This window comes from Fukomys damarensis, unplaced genomic scaffold (genome assembly GCF_012274545.1).
Source record: "Fukomys damarensis isolate Sample0158 unplaced genomic scaffold, DMR_v1.0_HiC HiC_scaffold_2, whole genome shotgun sequence".
NCBI classification, from domain to species: Eukaryota; Metazoa; Chordata; class Mammalia; order Rodentia; family Bathyergidae; genus Fukomys; species Fukomys damarensis.
The window spans coordinates 9811441-9829529 of NW_022900914.1; the positions used below are offsets into that span (position 1 = coordinate 9811441).

Below are 18089 nucleotides of genomic sequence, written 5' to 3' on the forward strand. Positions count from 1 at the left end.
GAGAGGATTTAACCCAGGGTCCTAGCACCGAAGTCTGTCTGTTCTGGCGCAGGGCCCACCAAGTTTCCCAGTCTGGGCTGAACTTGGAATCCATCTGCCTCGGCCTCCCCTCGTGGTGTAGTTACAGGTGTGCACTACTATGCCCAGTTTTTTATAGCCACTGAAACTGTTTAGTTCTCTCGGGCTGGTCACACTCAGTTTGGCCCCTAGAGAGCAAAGAGTAAGTCTGCATTTTCTTAATCCCAGCACTCGGGAGGCTGATACAGGAGGATTGCTGTGAGTTCCAGGTCAGTCTCAACTATATATTGAGACCCTGTCTCAAAAAAAAAGTGGAGGGGGGCTTCATTTTCATGGCAGCAGATTTGAGGAAGTGTCATCAGAAACCAGCAACATTGGAGATGGAGGCCAAAGACTTAGAATACCTTACCGTTATTAGCCATTGAATCCAATAGGGTAGTTTGCAACCTTTGACTTTTTTGACCTTGAACATATAGACGTGATCTTTTCAAAAGATTATTATTTTACTGGTACGTTTTAGAAGACTGACCATTTTCTTCATTGTTTATCAGTACGAGGATGTCGTCCTGGAAAAATTGTGCAGATGACTGAAGCAGAAGTTCGGGGCTTATGTATCAAGTCTCGTGAGATCTTTCTCAGCCAGCCTATTCTTTTGGAATTGGAGGCACCACTGAAAATTTGTGGTAGGTAAATGGGTAAAATTGGAAACGGTTCTTTTGAATAATGTTTTTCTTCCCATATTTATGAGAATGATTTAAGGAAAAATTTTTTAAATTTTGTTTAATGGTACATTGATAGCGTTTATTGTATAAAATTTGAAACATAAAAATGATTTTTTAAAATGTACTGCCAGATGTGATGGCTCATGCTTGTAATTCCAGCCCTTGGGAGGCTGAGGCAGGAGGATTGCTGTGAGTTCAAGGCCAACCTGAACAACAAAGCAAGACCCTGCCTCAAAAAAAAAAGAAAAGAAAAGGAATTACTTGGTATATTGCAACATGTAAAAATGTTGCTGTTCATTAATAAAGAATTCTTAGAGATAAGAAAATGACAATACAGCAGGAACCAAAGAAAGGAAGAGGTAGTTCTTAGAAGAAGTAATTAAAATAAACATTAAATACAAGGGCCTCAACCCCATAAATAAAATCAAAATTCCTAAGTCTAATCAGATTACAAAAGAGCCAAAGACTAACATTTAGTGTCCTTAAGAATATGGAGAAATGGAGATTCCAGTGCACTGCTTAGAAAAAATTACAGAATTTTTAGGGTCAGCGGGACAATATCCATGGTCTTCTTACTTTGTTGTGATGGTTTGTATTTAAGTCTTAAAATGGATTTTGGCCAAATTTAAAAGTGTGTGGCCTTAAATTAAGTGGTTATATCATTGTTGTAACAAGAAAAAATATAATGTATCATTACTGGCCTTTAGTTAAATAGTGCAGAAATTCTTTCTCCTGGGTATTTCTTGGTGATCTGCAGTCACACTTTTTTTTAAGTGCTTAGTATGATGTTAAGTACTTTTTTTTTTTTGGTGGGTTTATTAACCATACACAGTGTGTATGGTTTATTAAGTCATATTTGGTGCTCTTCTGTACAGTACTGAGCAATTAAGAAATGTTTGTTGAATGGATTAGCATTTTTCATGCTAAGTAATTTACCAAATAATACTGCCTTTTAGAGATAGTCATTTAGAATTTTCTGGAAATGATCTCTCTCTTTTATGAATTTAAATGAAGCAAATGTATTGATTATGGATGACCTTAAAATTGAAGTACAGATGCTCCTGAACTTATAATGGGAGTATGTCCCAATATTCCCATCAAATTTAAAATGCAATTTTAAGCATACTTCACCTACCAGAAGTATAGCTTAACAACACAGTACACGCTTATCACTCATTTACCATCATTCATTGCGTGGCTAACTGGGAGCTGTAGCTTGGTGCTGCTAAGGGTATTGTACTACATATTAATAGTCCAAGAAAAGATAAAAATTCAGAGTACAGTTTGTACTGACTGCAAGTTGCTTTCTCAAAATCATAGTTAAAAATTCTAAGTCCAGCCATTTTGTTAGAGTCCGTCTGTACTCCTAAAAAGTACTCTTTTAAATGTTGTATAGAAATAACTTAATGGTAACTAAAGTTACTTATGTACGTATTTCTTAGTTCTTGCTTTTTGGCAAAATGGAATACAACCTAATAAACTACCATAAGACTAACTGTTTTAGTTACTGTGTATTTAAAAATTTTCCAAAACTTCTGTGCTTAACAATTTACCATTTCACAGTTTCTGTGTGTCCAGAATGTGGGCACAGCTTTGCTGCTGGGTCTCTCACAGAGCTCCAGTCAAGGTTTGAACTGGGACTGCAGTTATCTGGAAGGCTCAGGGATGAGTTCAGTACAGCCTGATGGACTGAGGGCATTGGTTCCAAATGAACTCTTGGCCAGGGGCCTATTAATTCTTTGCTACATGGGCTCCCCTGTAAGGCAGCTAGCATCATCAGCAACCTTAGAAGAATGTGTGAGAACCCAAGCATTACAAAAGCCAGAATCAGCCAATCTCCTTTGCATTGTATCTGATTTGTTAGAAGAAAGTCACTAGGTGTAGCCTACACCTCTGGGGAGGGGATTGTGTAACAGTATAAACATTAGGAGCTCATTTCATAGAAGTTTCTTACAACAGTAACTGATTTTTCTGAACTGACTTTTTCTATTTTTAGGAGATATTCATGGACAATATACAGATTTGCTGAGATTATTTGAATATGGAGGTTTCCCACCAGAAGCCAACTATCTTTTCTTAGGAGATTATGTGGACAGAGGAAAGCAGTCTTTGGAAACCATTTGTTTGCTATTGGCTTATAAAATCAAATATCCGGAAAACTTTTTTCTCTTAAGAGGAAATCATGAATGTGCTAGCATCAATCGCATTTATGGATTCTATGACGAATGTAAGTGAAAATAAAAAACTTTAAAAAGTAATGATGAATTTCCTAATAATTTTCTAATTCAAAAGAGTTTTTTATTAAGAATTTTTTTAAAAATACAGTAGACCTTTGACTTACAAACTCAGTACATTCTTGAGGGATGGTTGCAACAAAGTTGGTCGGTTGAAGGCTCAGGCTCCTCTACACAGCCTTCAAAGTCATTTGTGCACAGGCAGATCTCAGTGTTGTTAGGCATTGGCCCAGGATTTCTCACTTAACCCCGCACAGGAAAGAAGGTTGTGTTCCTTCCAGAACTCTTTAAGGATTATATCTATATCTGAGACCATCTGGTAGCACAAGCAACCAACATTCAGGTCATAACTCAAGACTTTGGTCATAAGTTATAAACTAAAATTCCAGTCATAACCCAAGGTGTTTGTGTGTCAGGCCAGTCATAACTTGAGGGTCTGCTGTATGATCCCTAGGCAGAGGCTCAGGAAGAGGAGTCTGAAAGTGGGAAATACATTATTGATTGGCTTCTTGGGATCTCTTGGTCATGTTTCAAATTGACTGCATTTTATTTGGCTGAAGAGCTGTGGAGGTGGTTTTTGTTTTGGGTTTTTTTGTTTGTTTGTTTTCATTTTCTCGTATTTATCCCTTTCCTCTACCCTACTGACATTCCCTTCCCCTTTGGATCTTTTCTTCCAATTTCAAATTATCTATTATACATTTTGATCCTTACTTATACTTTCAGTTTCTCACACCAGAGAAAGGAGTCAGTGTTTACCCACCTGTGTCCTACTTATTTCACTTAAGAGTATGGCCTCAAGGTACATCCTTTTAGCTATAAATGTTTCTAATTTCTCATTCTTTATGGCTGAGTAGTATTCCTCTTATTGAAAAACCACATTGAAGAGCTGTATTTTAATTAGTTTGCCTAATAAAAATATCTGAGCTAAATAAACAAAGGTGACTATAATAGATTGGCTTCTGGTTTTCTAAGATTATTTTAAAAATCAGTTTATCAAGCCAGGGATTTAGCTCAGTGGTTCTGCTGCCTGCCTCACAAGCACAAGGTCCCAAGTTTGATCCATGGTACCAAAAAGTAAAAAGCAGTTTGTCAAATTACCCTACCACATTCAAACTAGTCCTGTAGTTTTGTTAGGTCCCATATGGGAGTGAGCTTCTTCTATTAGTTACAATTTAGAATCAGTTGCACTGATTTTCTAATTGAATTTACTCTTAATATAGAATTCCCCATTAGAATTTACTTATGTGTCAGTCACTCTGAACACTAGGACCGTGGCAGTACTCAAGATCAGTGATCTCCATTCTCAATGGGACTTACATTCTAATGGGAATTATTCTCTATTTAATTGTATATTGTATTTTTGGTTTTTTGCTTTTTAATTTTTTTATTAGTATATGTTTGCAGTGCATAATAATTACATTTATTGTGGGGGATTAGTACATGTACATAACACATCTTAATTTTTTTAATTTCCCCATCCTTCCCTGCTGTGATATAATATGTAGTTAAAATTGTTTAAATGAGACCTGTGGAGAAAAGGAGATGGAAATACATAAAACTATAACCATCTTCCTAAAAGTATATCAGAATATAGGTACAGTATATTCCTTTTTTAAAAAAATTTTTTTGATACCAGGGATCGAACTTGGGTCCTTGCACTTGTACAGTATATTCTTAAATAGTATATTCATATTCAGTATACACTGAAAATAGAGGTATGAATATTCTTGAAGATAGAAATGACATCGGCTGGAATAGAGCATGGGAGAGCACCTTGTAAATAGTGCTTTGAATTGTACTTAGTCATTAGGAGGCAGGCTGTGGCATAAAATCATAGGAAGTTAGTACATATATCTTTCATCTATTCCTTGGCTTAATAAAGTTGAGCTTAATGCCAAATCAGGAAAATCTAGTAACTCTTAAAAAGGTTAACATGCACTTCAGGTTGTCTTTGTTGTAGCTATTTAAGCTAGGATAAAAGAAAATTACAGCCTTTGTGCCCTTTTACTTGCTGCACAGCAGAGTTGTAAATCACTCAAAAGTGAATTTTAGTAGTACATTTATAGTGTATTAATGCATTAGAGTTAAAAAGGACAGTCTCCAAAGGTACACCTTTCATTTCTACTCAAGTATTTGGCAAGATACTTAGTATACATGTTAAAGGAAAAATAACTAATAATTTACTAGACTGTTTCAGAATTGCTTTTATTATAGTGATCTTAAAAGACAAAATTGTCTGAGGTATTTGTTGCATAAAACACATACCACAGTCTTTTAAAGTCTTTGTAACTTTACTGAAGGTGCTGAATGCTTATTACCTTTTTGGTTTTTTGAGACAAGATCCTCACTATGTAGCCCAAGCTGGCCTTGAACTCATAGTGATCCTCCTGCCTCAGCCTTTTTGAGTGCTGGCATTACAAGCGTGTGCCACAATGTACAACACTTTTAATAGAACTTTTTTGTCGTGTTGAGGCTCAAGCCCAGGGCCTTACACATGCTAAGCAAGTGTTCTGCCATGGACATACATTCCCAGCCAATACGATAAAGTCTTACAACTTCATTCACTTACAAAAAACAAAAATTACAATTAAGCATACAAAAGAAAATTGAAATAATTCATAATCCTCTGGCTTTGAAATAACTAAATTCTATCTGCATGTTCTTTTTATAGGCAAACGAAGATTTAATATTAAATTGTGGAAGACCTTCACTGATTGTTTTAACTGTCTGCCTATAGCTGCCATTGTGGATGAGAAGATTTTCTGTTGTCATGGAGGTAGAATAATAAATTTGCCTTATGAGTTTTTCTTACATTTTTCCATTACTAACAAAAGACCTTTTTTTTTTTTTTTTTTTTTTTTTTTTAATGAGACAAGATTTTGCTGTGAAGTAAGTAGTTCAGGTTTGCCTTGAACGTACTATGTAGTCCAGGTCGGCCTCAAACTTGAGGCAATACTCTTGGGAAACAATGGCTATTTTTCTTTTAAGAATTTCTCATGTAGTAGGTAGAGCTTTAACATCTCCCCTTTGTCTCATTCTGTTTTGTTTTGGTTTGGTTTGGTTTTACAATGCTGGGGATCAGACCCAAGCTTCACACATAGTAGGCAAGCACATTCTACCAGTGAGCTACATCTGTAGCCTGTACCTCAAATTTTAACAGATAGATAACTCCTGCTATCAGTAAAAATGACAAAAATCATTGTTTTCCTTTCTGTATTAAGCATCCTTTCATTAGAATCAAATGTAATTGAGTTTGTGTATGTATATTTTAAGAAGTCTGGGCTTTGTACAGTATGTTGGTTTTAGTCTTAAAAATAATTTTTATAACAGAATGTAGTGGTGCACAACCTGTAGTCCCAGCACTCAGTTGGCTGATACAGGAGGATCACCACAAGTTCAAGACTAGCCTTAACTGCATAGTGAGACCCTATCTTTAAAAAAAAAAAAAAAAATGTATATATATGGTAAGTTGTTTTGACTTGTGAAATAAGCATAAATACATAAAATGTATTTGAAAAATTAACATGTGTCTAGCACTTGGCTAGGTACCATGACAATATGTAATGTATAATCTGATGATCTTGAAGCATTTAAAAGCCTTTTGATAAAAATATATTTATGGGCCAGGGATGTAGCTCACTGGTGCTGCACCTGCCTGGCAAGTGCAAGGTCCTGAGTTCAATCCCCAGTACCAGAATACAATATATTTATGTAGCTGCTGGGCATGGTAGCACACACCTGTAATTGTAGCTCTTGTGAAGCTATGACAGGAGGACAGGATTAGCTGCCTGGTCTACATAGTAAGACCCCATCTCAAAAGAAGTGAATGAGTGGATGGATGTAAGTAAATAGCTAACAAATATTGAGTAACAAAATTGTTATGATTTAATTATGGCGGTACTTCTAGAGACAGCAATTAAAAGTCAAAGAGTAAGAATTGTTGGGTATGTTTATGGAGGCATGAATTGTTTGGGGGGTTTTTATCGGGTTTGTTTTGTTTTTTGTTTTTTGTTTTTTGTTTTGCGGTGGGGGGTGGTACTGGGGATCGAACTTGTCCTTGAGCTTGCGAGGCAGGCTCCAGAACCACTGAGCTAAATCCCCAGCCATTTGGGTTTTGTTTTTGAGAGGTGGGTTGGAGACAAGGTCTCAGTGTGTAGTTCAGGCTTGTCTTGAACTCACTTATGTAGCTTAGACTGTCTATGAACTTGTGGCCGTCCTCCTGCCTTAGCCTCTCGAGTGTTGGTGGAGGCATGAATTTTAAGGGATAAGTAAACTCTAGAGAAATGAAAAAGGCATGAGTCCATATGTAAATTCTCTAGAGGATATGTGAGGACTGATCCAACTGAACTAGATTATCAACTACATATTGGGGAATAATGAGGCGAGATTATAGAAATCTGCATGAGCAAGGCTTTATTAAATGTTACAATAATCATGTTGGATTTTGTGTGGGGAAGTAATTTAATGAAAGTAATGTAAGAAAATTACTTTTTCAAATTAGTAAATGAGATTGAAAGTGAAAAAACACTAAAAAGATAAATGCACTTCATTAGACCTGAGGTAGTAAGTAGTTTATTGTTCAGTAGGACATAATTCAGTGTGTTGAAACATATTTTCCAGTAGATGTTAAATTTTTAAGGAGTTGTAGTTCTTACACATTAGTATAACTAAGAATAGAAATAGAGTAGTATGGAATATGAACGTTTAGCTGTATTCTTCGTGATACTTGGATACCTGCCAGAGAGTAATAGTATCTCATACATATGTACCTCTTTAAATGTTTTCAAGTATATCCATGTTCTTTTTCTTATTTATCCTTCTGGTCAACAGTTTAATGCCTTCATGAAATAATGAGCATGTTGAAGGGGGTCGTGAAAAAAATGTATTTAGAAGGCAACCAACTGAGACATTTTGATTTAGATGTAAATTGTTTTATCTGAAGTGGTAGCAAAAGTAGGAGGAAGAGTTGCAGTTGAGTACTATATTAATATGAAGGGCAAGAAAAATGGGAAGGAACATAATAGGGGACTGTCTTTGGGAAATCTTTTTAAATAGAACAGAATTACATTTTCTTGATAGAGAAAATAGAGAAGACAATGTAATTGTAATGCTTTGTCAAATACCAGGACTGAATCCCCTGTTTTTACTTCTAGGACTGTCCCCAGATCTGCAATCTATGGAGCAAATTCGGAGAATTATGAGACCCACTGATGTCCCTGATACAGGCAAGTGTATAGAGAAATTTAATTGTTTTGTATAAAACCTTGGCATATTTGAACCTAATTTATTTAGTGGAAGTAGGAATGGTTTACTAAATACACCTCTTGTTTATATTCAATAAAATAACTAAATTATTTCCAGTAGTACAGAATATTTTTCTTTCCACTAATCATTCCCTAAAGTATAGAACTTTAAAAATTTATGTAATGATAATGTGCTTGTCAAACTTATTTTATCACCAAAAAAAAAAAAAAACAGCTCGGGTTGGGGATTTAGCTCAGTGTTGCTGCCACCTGCCTCTCAAGCACAAAGACCCAAGTTCAGTCCCTGGTTCCAAAAAAACCTTACTATGGATTCTTACCTTCCTTTGTATATTTCCTCACTTACGTCAGTATTTGTTATGTCTTTCAGAAACCTGTTAAATTAGTCAAGAGATTTTAAATTAAATAACTTCTTTTCCTTCCTTCCCTCTCAGCTGCTTTCTTTTAAGTTATGTAGTTTTTTATTTTCTGCGTCATCTATAGTTCAAATTTTTTAACTCTTAAGGCTCTAGAGACGTTAATTTTACAAAAAATTGTGTGAAATTCTGTGAAAAAATTTTATGAATGACTTTCCAGACATTAGGAACAACTCTTAGGTTAGTAAGTCAAAACAAAAATGAAGCAAGTAGAGAATAAGTACTAGTTGAGGATAAAATGCTGTATTAAAGTAACTTTGTAAATAAATGATAAGGCACCATTACTACTTAGCCTAACTGTTCTGTTCAAAATGTTATTTGTATTTGAATGCCATGTAGATATTAAGGTATCTAATCGTGGCATTAATATAAAATCCCATGAAGGTGTACTGGATTCAGTATAGTTAAGTTGCTCTCCTAAGTGTTTGCTTAAAACATTAATATCTTTTTGTGTGGTTTCTGACACCAGATGTATGTGATTTTTGCAAACCACAGCCAGTTCTCCAATACCATCTGGGTATCTAGTTCAGTTCTGATTCTGGCTCCCAGATTTAGCACAGACTTCACAGGCCAAGGGCTTAGTTGACACACTGCTCACACTTCAGATGCTAGCTGCAAGTGCCATCTGCAGGTGACCCACACTTCTTCCAGCCATCAATTCAGAAGTTTCTACAATCCTCTCCTTTAATAACGTAATGTTTGCTTATAGAACTCAGGAACAGTTAAAACAGAAGAGATGGACCTGGGAAAGTACTGAGCAGCTAACAGAGAGCTTCTGTACCATCTCTGGGCATGCTTCCTTCCCAGCATATAAGCTTATTCACCAAGCTGGAGGCTTTCTAATTCTCGGTGTTCAAGAGACTTTTTTCATTAAACTCTGGCATGTTTAATGTCTCTGGTGACCAGTACCCATCCTGAAGCTTTCTAGAGATCCCAGTGAATCACCTCATTACCATAGAGCCAGATGTGGTAGAAAGGGACTTGTTACAACTAAGACACTCTTTTCTTTGAGGAAATTGCAAGGGTGTGCCTGGACAAAACAGGAACAAAGACAAAACATATTTTTATTGTGTCATATCTTCATATTATTAAAATCATTGACATAAGTAAAACTGTCCTTCCCGTTTCTGCAGAAGACTTTGCTTCTGTTTTGTTTTGTAGACAGGGTCTCCCTGTGTTAAGTCAGGCTGACCTTCAACTCATTGTGTAGCCCAGTCTGGCCTTAAACTCATAATGATCCTTCTACCTCAGCCTCCCAAGTGCTGAGGCACTCACCAGTACACCCAGCCAAGACTTTTTAAAACAAAATTACCTTATTGTATTAAATTGTCCATGTGTGTCATCAGAGCCACCCTTTATATATTTGTTGGTTCTGGGAAAATTTGTATACATTCATTCTAGGAATTATCTGAGGTAATATAGAGACAGTCCTGTTTCATGTTAGGAATAGACTAGATATGAAAAAAGGACCCTATAACTTAGAAGATGATGCTTCCTTTTTGTTGCTGGAGATCAGTTACTGATGAAATCGGTATTAGGCTGGATAGTCACTGAGTTCATTTTCCATTCTTAAGATTGAAATTTTGATAAACATTTAATAATGATCATGGACCAGTATCTGAGAAAAAGAGGCCTGAAACTAAATTGGCTCAGAACATGTATTTGGTTGCGTATTTCCAAGTGTCGTTGGAATGTTGTGCTTGGTGTACTGTGAGCCTGATGATATCACTCTCAATGCTGTTCATGACTACATACACTCTAGTTTAATCCCTTGATGACAGTGAGCCATCTCAAATTTGCATGTTGTAATAAATTGCTTTACAACTTAACATGATTTGTGTCAATTATACAAGAGGAGAAAGCAAGAGTTTTGCCATAGATTTTGATTATAATTATTAAGTGTGTTTAAACCTAATAGAAATTAGTATATTTAAAATAGTATTTTGAAAAGATGATAATACATTTATATAATTTTGTGTATGGGTTTTATATTAATGTGTAAATTTGTATTTCTGTATAATTCAGTTGTAAATCAGTTTTGAGGTGACATACTAGGTTTCTGCTTTCAGCATTTTAATGGAAAGTTTCTGAGATGCCAGAAAATAGTTCATTGATTTTTGTTTTGTGCAGCCTTCAGAAATTTAATTTGTAAATTCTTTTAAAATGATAACCTAGTTCGATCCCTGGTACCAAAAAAAAAAAAAAAAAAATGGTAACCTAATCTGTTGTCATGCTTTCTCATTAAACGCTGAATCTTTGAAATTCTTTGCTCCATAAAGGTTAAAGAATTCGACTGTTTAAAGCTGCCATTATTTGACTTTTAATCTGTCCAAACTCGAATTTCCCCAACGTTAAAACCCTGCATTCTAGTTTGGCACAGTTTTATTGTCACACCAAAATTAGATAATTAATCCCTGGGATTTCTGCTCAATGCTTCATCTTTTTTTTTTTTTTTTTTTTTGTACTGGGGATCAAATTCAGGGCCTTATGCTTGCAAGGCAAGTGCAGTGCCACTGAGCTAAAGCCCTGGGCCCACAGTGCTTTGTCTTTGAAATTAAACCGGAAAGTCTAAACATTATAGACCACTGGGTGTGTGACTGAGTCATCTTCAGGCAGAAAGGCTTATGAATTGTGTGTGTCCCGGTGGATTTTCTATGTGCTGTTACGTTTCTTAAAACAGCATAGTGAGCACTTAGGAAATACCAGTGATAGAAGAAATTAAGGGTACATTGTCACTAATTGTCTGAAGAATTTTAAGTAATTCTTCTGTCAAGACAAGCTTACATTGTACTGAAAATCTCCTTTCTTCCTAAGCTATATTTATCTTTTTAAAAAAAATCTTAAATCTGATTCATTCTATAAAACATTTCTTTAGCCACCGTAGTACTTGGCAGTTTACTTAGTATCACTATCTCAGCACCCCCCTCCATCTCACTACAGTTTAATATATACCTACATTGTTTTTTTTTTTTTTTTTTTTTTTTTGGGTACCAGGAATCAAACTCACACTGGGCTAATCCCCTAGTCCTACCTACTCACTTTTAACTATCAAGAATTTGCTTTTGTTTAGGTCTGGTTGTTTAAAGTGTCATATATTTGGTCTTTGTTCTACTCCACTTAGTTGTGGGTGCTTGAAACTTTGTCACTTCCTATGTATTGACAGTTTTTACCCTTTCATGATGTCATTATTATGCTAATCTCTTCCCTTTGATTTAAAAGGTCCTCCTCAGTAATTTTTTCCCATTCTTTTCTGCCTGCCTATTAAAGATTGGATTTTTTTTTAGTTTATTTACTGTCTCTATATTCTCAGGGTAGTTTTAAGTCCTTCCTGAGATTTCTTTGATTAGTATGATCAAGATACCAATCTAGTCCTAACCTTTTTTCCTAGACCCAAAGAATTACTAAAATCAAGCATTTAGGGGCTGTGATTTAGCTCAGTGTGGTTCCACCACCTGCCTTGTAAGCACAAGGTCCAGAGTTCTATCTTCGGTACCCCCCAAAAACCAAATAAATAAAATCAAGGATTTAATCCAATTTTATTCCTTCATTTTTTTTTAATCCTGCAAGCCTCAATAGAAAATGTTTTCTTTCCTCAAATTGAACTGTAGATCAAATGCAATTCCAGTGGAATAGCAGTTGAATTTTTTATAGACTTAGACAAGCTGATTCTGAAGTTTATCTAGAAAAACAGGATCCAAAAAGTAACCAAGATGACCCAGAAGAGCAGTTGAGGGGATACAAGCCCAATCAAATATAAAGACATTTTTATGTTAATGACTGAAGGATGAATAGAATAGACTGGGATGTTCAGAAACTGTGGCTCTGGAAGGAAAGGGTGAACTACCTAGAAAGTGGTACTGGATCAGTTAGCTATTTAGATGGAGAAATAATACACAGAAGATTTTCACATGTGCTAAGAGCATGCCATCCATAAATTTCTTATATGAGAAAGCATTTAAAAATACTGCCTTAAGAGGCCAGGCAAGATTATATTTGTGTGGTTGCATTAACAAAGAATGGGTAAGACAGATGAGTTGGGTGGGATACTTGGAAGCAAGTGATTACTATTGTTGGGTTAAAGGGTAAGAGGACAGCAGAAATAAAGTGGAATATATTTTATTATACACTTTTTTTTATTTTTAATTGTTTAATTTTTATGTTCCCTACAGGTTTGCTTTGTGATTTGCTGTGGTCTGACCCAGATAAGGATGTGCAGGGTTGGGGAGAAAATGATCGTGGTGTTTCCTTCACTTTTGGAGCTGATGTAGTCAGTAAATTTCTGAATCGTCATGATTTAGACTTGATTTGTCGAGCTCATCAGGTATGAAACATAAGACTTGGATACTTTATTGTTACTTCATACAGCCCTTTTTTATTTTTTAGAAAACTGGAATCTAAAGAAACCAAATGAATTTGTAGAAGGAAAGCAGTGAGAGGCAGTCAGTACCTAGACCTCAGACTTGCAGTCAGTGATTTGTTAACCCTTTTCTTGCTATAAGGAATGAAGTCTTTCAAAAGAATGTATTTTTGAAGTATACTGTAGTAGAACCCTAACCAAATGTTAAGTCACAGCACTGTGCTAGTTTTCTAGGCATGCTCTAGATTTTTCATGTGTTCTTTATTGTCAGTAACAGGTTAATCCATACAGCGTATATTCTCTGTCAGAACAAATCATAGTGTAAGCAATGTTTGAGATGGTTGAGGAATTTTACTGTGTCATAGGTAATGTATCAGGATTTATTTTAGCTGTAATAAAATCATTGTTATGTATGAAGAACATCCATTTTTTGCTAATACATAGTCAATATATCAAGTGCTCATGCTTTGTAAAACATAACTAGTATAAAATACACTGATTAAAAGGCATTTATTTAAAATGCATTTAAAACATCTTCATTTTAGAGACTGGTAAGTTTTTGAAATTTATAAACATTTAAGATTGTTATTTTATGTTAAAGCAAAATTTATTAACTCAGGTTCACAGTAACCTTTTCTTTGAGACTTTACTCCCCGTGACTACTTCTCCTTTGTGTCTGTGTGTTACTAGGGACTGAACCCAGGGCCTTGTGCAACTTAGCAAGTGTTCTACTACTTAGCACATCCTATGCCCTCTTTTTTTTTTTTTTTTTTTTTTTTTGAGACAGGGTCTCACTAAGTTGTGCACAGTAGCCTCAAATTTGTGATCCTTCTGTCTCAGCCTTCCCAATAGTGATTTCAGTCATGAGCCATTATGCCCAGTATATTTTTACCTCTCTAAAATTAAGACATACAGTAATAGGAACACAAATTCAAATACTTTTTTTTTTAATGTTGGAAAGAATGAATAAATAAAACTGAGAAACATTCACCAAGTGGCAAACTTTATTTTGCCAAGCAAAGGTATATAAGGTGACCACACAGTCTTGACTGAATAGATTCATATCTAAATTGTACTGTGAGGTAAATTTTAACAGGCATGTTAACAATACTAAGTCAGAAGTTATTTTTAAAAGTAAATGATTTTGAGCTGGGTGTGGTGGTGCACACCTATAATGCCAGCACTTGGGAGCCTGAGGTGGGAGGATCATTGCAAGTTCAAGGCCAACCTGGGCTGCTTTAGTTAAGGACAGCCTGAACTGCCTGGTGAGACCCTGTCTCAAAAAATAAAAAGTAAATGATTTTGGTGGTGCTTTTTTTATTAGCAAACAGTGTAGTATGAATTTGCTCGCCAAGGGATACCTAAAATAGGCTTCAAAAAATAATCATGCCTACTGCAAATAAATATAAAATGCTTAAATGTTTTTGCCTGCCTCTCACTTCTGTGGAGCTGAGAAACATTTAGGAGCTGACAACAAATTCTAGAAATCATGAATTATAAACTCATAAGGAAAATAATTATATAAAAATTTGGTCTGGCAGCTAATTTAGAGTATGATCTGTCCAGGCCTGGTGGTACACACCTATAATTCTACAGGAGGCTGAGGCAGGCAGATAGCCATAAAATTGAGACCAGCCCAGACTGCATAGTGAGACCTGACCTCAAAAAAAAGTATGATCCATGTAGCACAGTAATTTTTTCATTATTTTTCAATATTTCAATGTTTTAATATACTAATAGAAAATTTAAAAATAAAGCAAGAAAAAGGTTCTTTGCAGAGTCATTGTCTGTTGCTCATTTAATTAAGACTTCTAACCAGGTCTGGTGGCACACACCTGTGATACCAGCGCTTGGGAGGCTGAGGCAGGAGGATTGCTGTGGGTTTGAGGCCAGCCTGGGCTACATAGTAGGTTCAAGGCTGATCTGAATGGGGAGACCCTGGCTCAAAAGTAACAGAATTCCATAGTGGATTATAATGTTATTGTCAAAGAATTACTTGGTATCCCAGCTCTCTGTGCTTGCTGTACCTATTAGCATATCTTTGTCTCATGTCTCCTCTTTTAAGGTTTTTTCATAACACATTTATTATTCCATTTAACTACATGCCTGATATTATAGAAAAGGAATACCAATTTTAATATTCTAAGCAATGTTTAAGAGTGAAAGTTGCAGCATCTAAAACAAAGCAAAGGATTTTTAGACCTCTGCTACATCAGTCCCAGTTAGTATAGATGGTTAAGAATTATCTGTTTTTTTACTTGTTTAACATTTCTTTCTGCAGGTAGTGGAAGATGGATATGAATTTTTTGCTAAACGACAGTTGGTAACCCTATTTTCAGCCCCAAATTACTGTGGTGAATTTGACAATGCTGGTGGAATGATGAGTGTGGATGAAACTTTGATGTGTTCATTTCAGGTAATAAATTTATAGCAACTATAACTCTAAAACTATTGACAGAATAATTTTTAGATACACAATCTTTCCTTAAGCACAATGTTGAAAATCAATTTAAAAATGATTACCATTCAGACTCAGTAGAAATTCCTGTTTTCTTTTTGTTTTTTGAGACAGCATCTCATTGTGTAGTTCAGGCTGTCCTTAAACTCACTGTGCAGCCCAAGCTAGCCTTGAAGTCTTGATCCTCCTGCTTCAGCCTCCCAGGTGCTTGGGATTACAGGTGGGCGCTACCATGCCCAACTGAAATTTGTATTTTCAATCAAATCTTCCACTCCCTCTTGGTAAATTTCAGATATGAGGGTCATAGGGAACCTAAATTGTGTCAGTTCTTGATTTAGATGTTGAAATTGTTAAGTTCCTCTGTGACCTGGTTGGATAGTGGCTTACCTGCTAAAAGAAAGTTAATACAGTGGATAATTTAGAGTTTTAAAGTACCTGTTTATGAGCTGGGCATGATGGCGCATGCCTGTAATCCCAGCACTCTGGGAGGCTGAGGCAGGAGGATCACTGTGAGTTCCAGGGCAGTCTCAACTACATAGTGAGACCCTGTCTCAAAAAAATAAAAAAAAAAAGTACCTGTTTATAAAAATAGAAAACATTTACAGTTTGAAAAGGCACTATCTGTATCTTTTATATGTTATTGTTGGGTTCCCCACCCCCAGTACCAGGGATCAAACTCAGGACCCTGAACTTGCGAGGCAGGCACAGAGCCACTGAGCTAAATCCCTGGCCCTTTTATATACTGTTTTACAAATTATTTTTGTTTGTTGACTAAACAGCTTTAGTATTTTGTGTTTACAAATGTTAATGTCCTTCACCAAAATCCAAGAAAGTCTAAATCCCATATATAAAACGCATAGTATCTGCATATAACCTGTATACATCTTCCTGAATACTTTAAATCATCTCTAGGTTACTTACCATGCCTAACACAGTGTGTATGCTGTGTAAATTGGTGTCATACTGTTTGAGAGAATAATGACAAGGAAAAAGTCTACATGTGTAGTACAGGCACACTTTTTCCTCTCAAATATTTTCAATCCACAGTTAGTTGAATTCTCAGGAGCATGGATTATGTAGGCTCAACTGATACTTTTCACGAAATATGATGAAAATATATGGTGAATGTTAAATTTTTAAAAAATGCATTACAGTAAAAGACATGCCATTAATTCTTGGAATACTCCCCTCACTTCAGGCACACCTCTCTCATTTGTTCTTGCTGCTTTCAGAAGCATTTCTGGAAGTGCTCTTTCCTGAGTGTCTTTATATATGAGGTGCAGTCAAAAATACAGTGAACATGGCTGCTTGCCAAGTAGCATCAAACAGAAAAGCAGGTTCATAAAAACATTAAGGCTCATCCACCTAATTCACTGAGTCTGCCTTTTACAACATCTGGCTCTTCCCCAAAATCAAAATGAGAATGAAAGGTGAAGATTAAGACATTGTGAAGATAAGGACCTTGAGGCAGCCACAAGAACATCACTAACGACACAAAAAATCAAACCCAGAGTCTTGAACATGCTGTGCAAGCACGCACTGAGCTGCATTTGCAGAATACTTCCTATGTCTTTTCTGTGCATCTTTCTTACAAAATCATGACATTTTCTAATTATAATGTTGTTAAAGCTCTACATTAAAAATAGTCACACTGTAACAACTTCTCAAGGATGTAGAATGACTCTAAACTTCATACATTGGTGATGGAAATGTACGTTGTTACAGCTGCTTTAGAAAAGTTTGATTCTTCATCAGAAGGTTAAACTGTTGAATGATCCAACAGTTCCAGTCCTAGGTGTGTCCCTAGGAGAATGAAAACATATGTCCACATAAAATATTGTGCATGGATGTTTGTAGCAGCATTATTCGTATAATAGCCAAGAAGTAGAAACAACCCCAAAGCCCACATGAAAGATTAAATTTATTTAAATGTGGCCTGTTCATACAGTGGAATATACTTTAGCAACAGAGAGGAATGAAATACTGATAACATACAGGAGAGCTTTAGTGGAAGAAGCCAGTCACCAATGTCATGATGGCAATTATATGAGGTGTCCAGATTTGGCAGATCTAAGAGACATAAAGTAGATAGGTGACTGCTAATATTTGAGGGTTTTGTTGTTTTTTTAAAAACTCTTAAGCCACTTCTCTTTGCCTCACCACAGAGATACAACTAATTTGAAGAAAAAAATAACATGTTTAAGGATTGGGTAGTTTGTAGGGGTAAGCACTCTAGTTTTTGTTATTAAAATGTTAACAAGTTACCAGGTGTTTTGCACCCTTTTTTTTTCTCAGTACTAGAGATTGAACCCAGTACACTTGTGTGTGCTAAGTATTCATTCTTCCACTGAACTACCCCCAGCCTCTGCTGCACATTCTTTAAATGTGAAATGTTTGTTGGAACTTTGCTGTTTTGTTTTACATTTTTAATCACACTTTTATAATTTTTCTATTTATTGAATAACATTGTTTATTATAAATAATTTACTTTAAGATACTGAAACCATCTGAAAAGAAAGCTAAGTACCAGTATGGTGGACTGAATTCTGGACGTCCTGTCACTCCACCTCGAACAGCTAATCCACCGAAGAAAAGGTGAAGAAAGGAATCCTATAAAGAAACC

At 35.7% G+C, this 18089-nt stretch overlaps 1 protein-coding gene across 1 annotated transcript; it reads left to right on the forward strand.

The window, feature by feature from the left end:
* The first annotated feature begins 551 nt into the window (after nt 1-551).
* Ppp1cb (protein phosphatase 1 catalytic subunit beta) lies at nt 552-18089 on the forward strand. The gene is made up of 7 exons (XM_033763424.1): nt 552-701; nt 2737-2967; nt 5646-5750; nt 8128-8199; nt 12821-12972; nt 15290-15424; nt 17961-18089. Exons 1-7 carry the CDS (start codon nt 602-604, stop codon nt 18063-18065), a joined length of 900 nt encoding a protein of 299 aa, XP_033619315.1. The 5' UTR covers nt 552-601; the 3' UTR covers nt 18066-18089.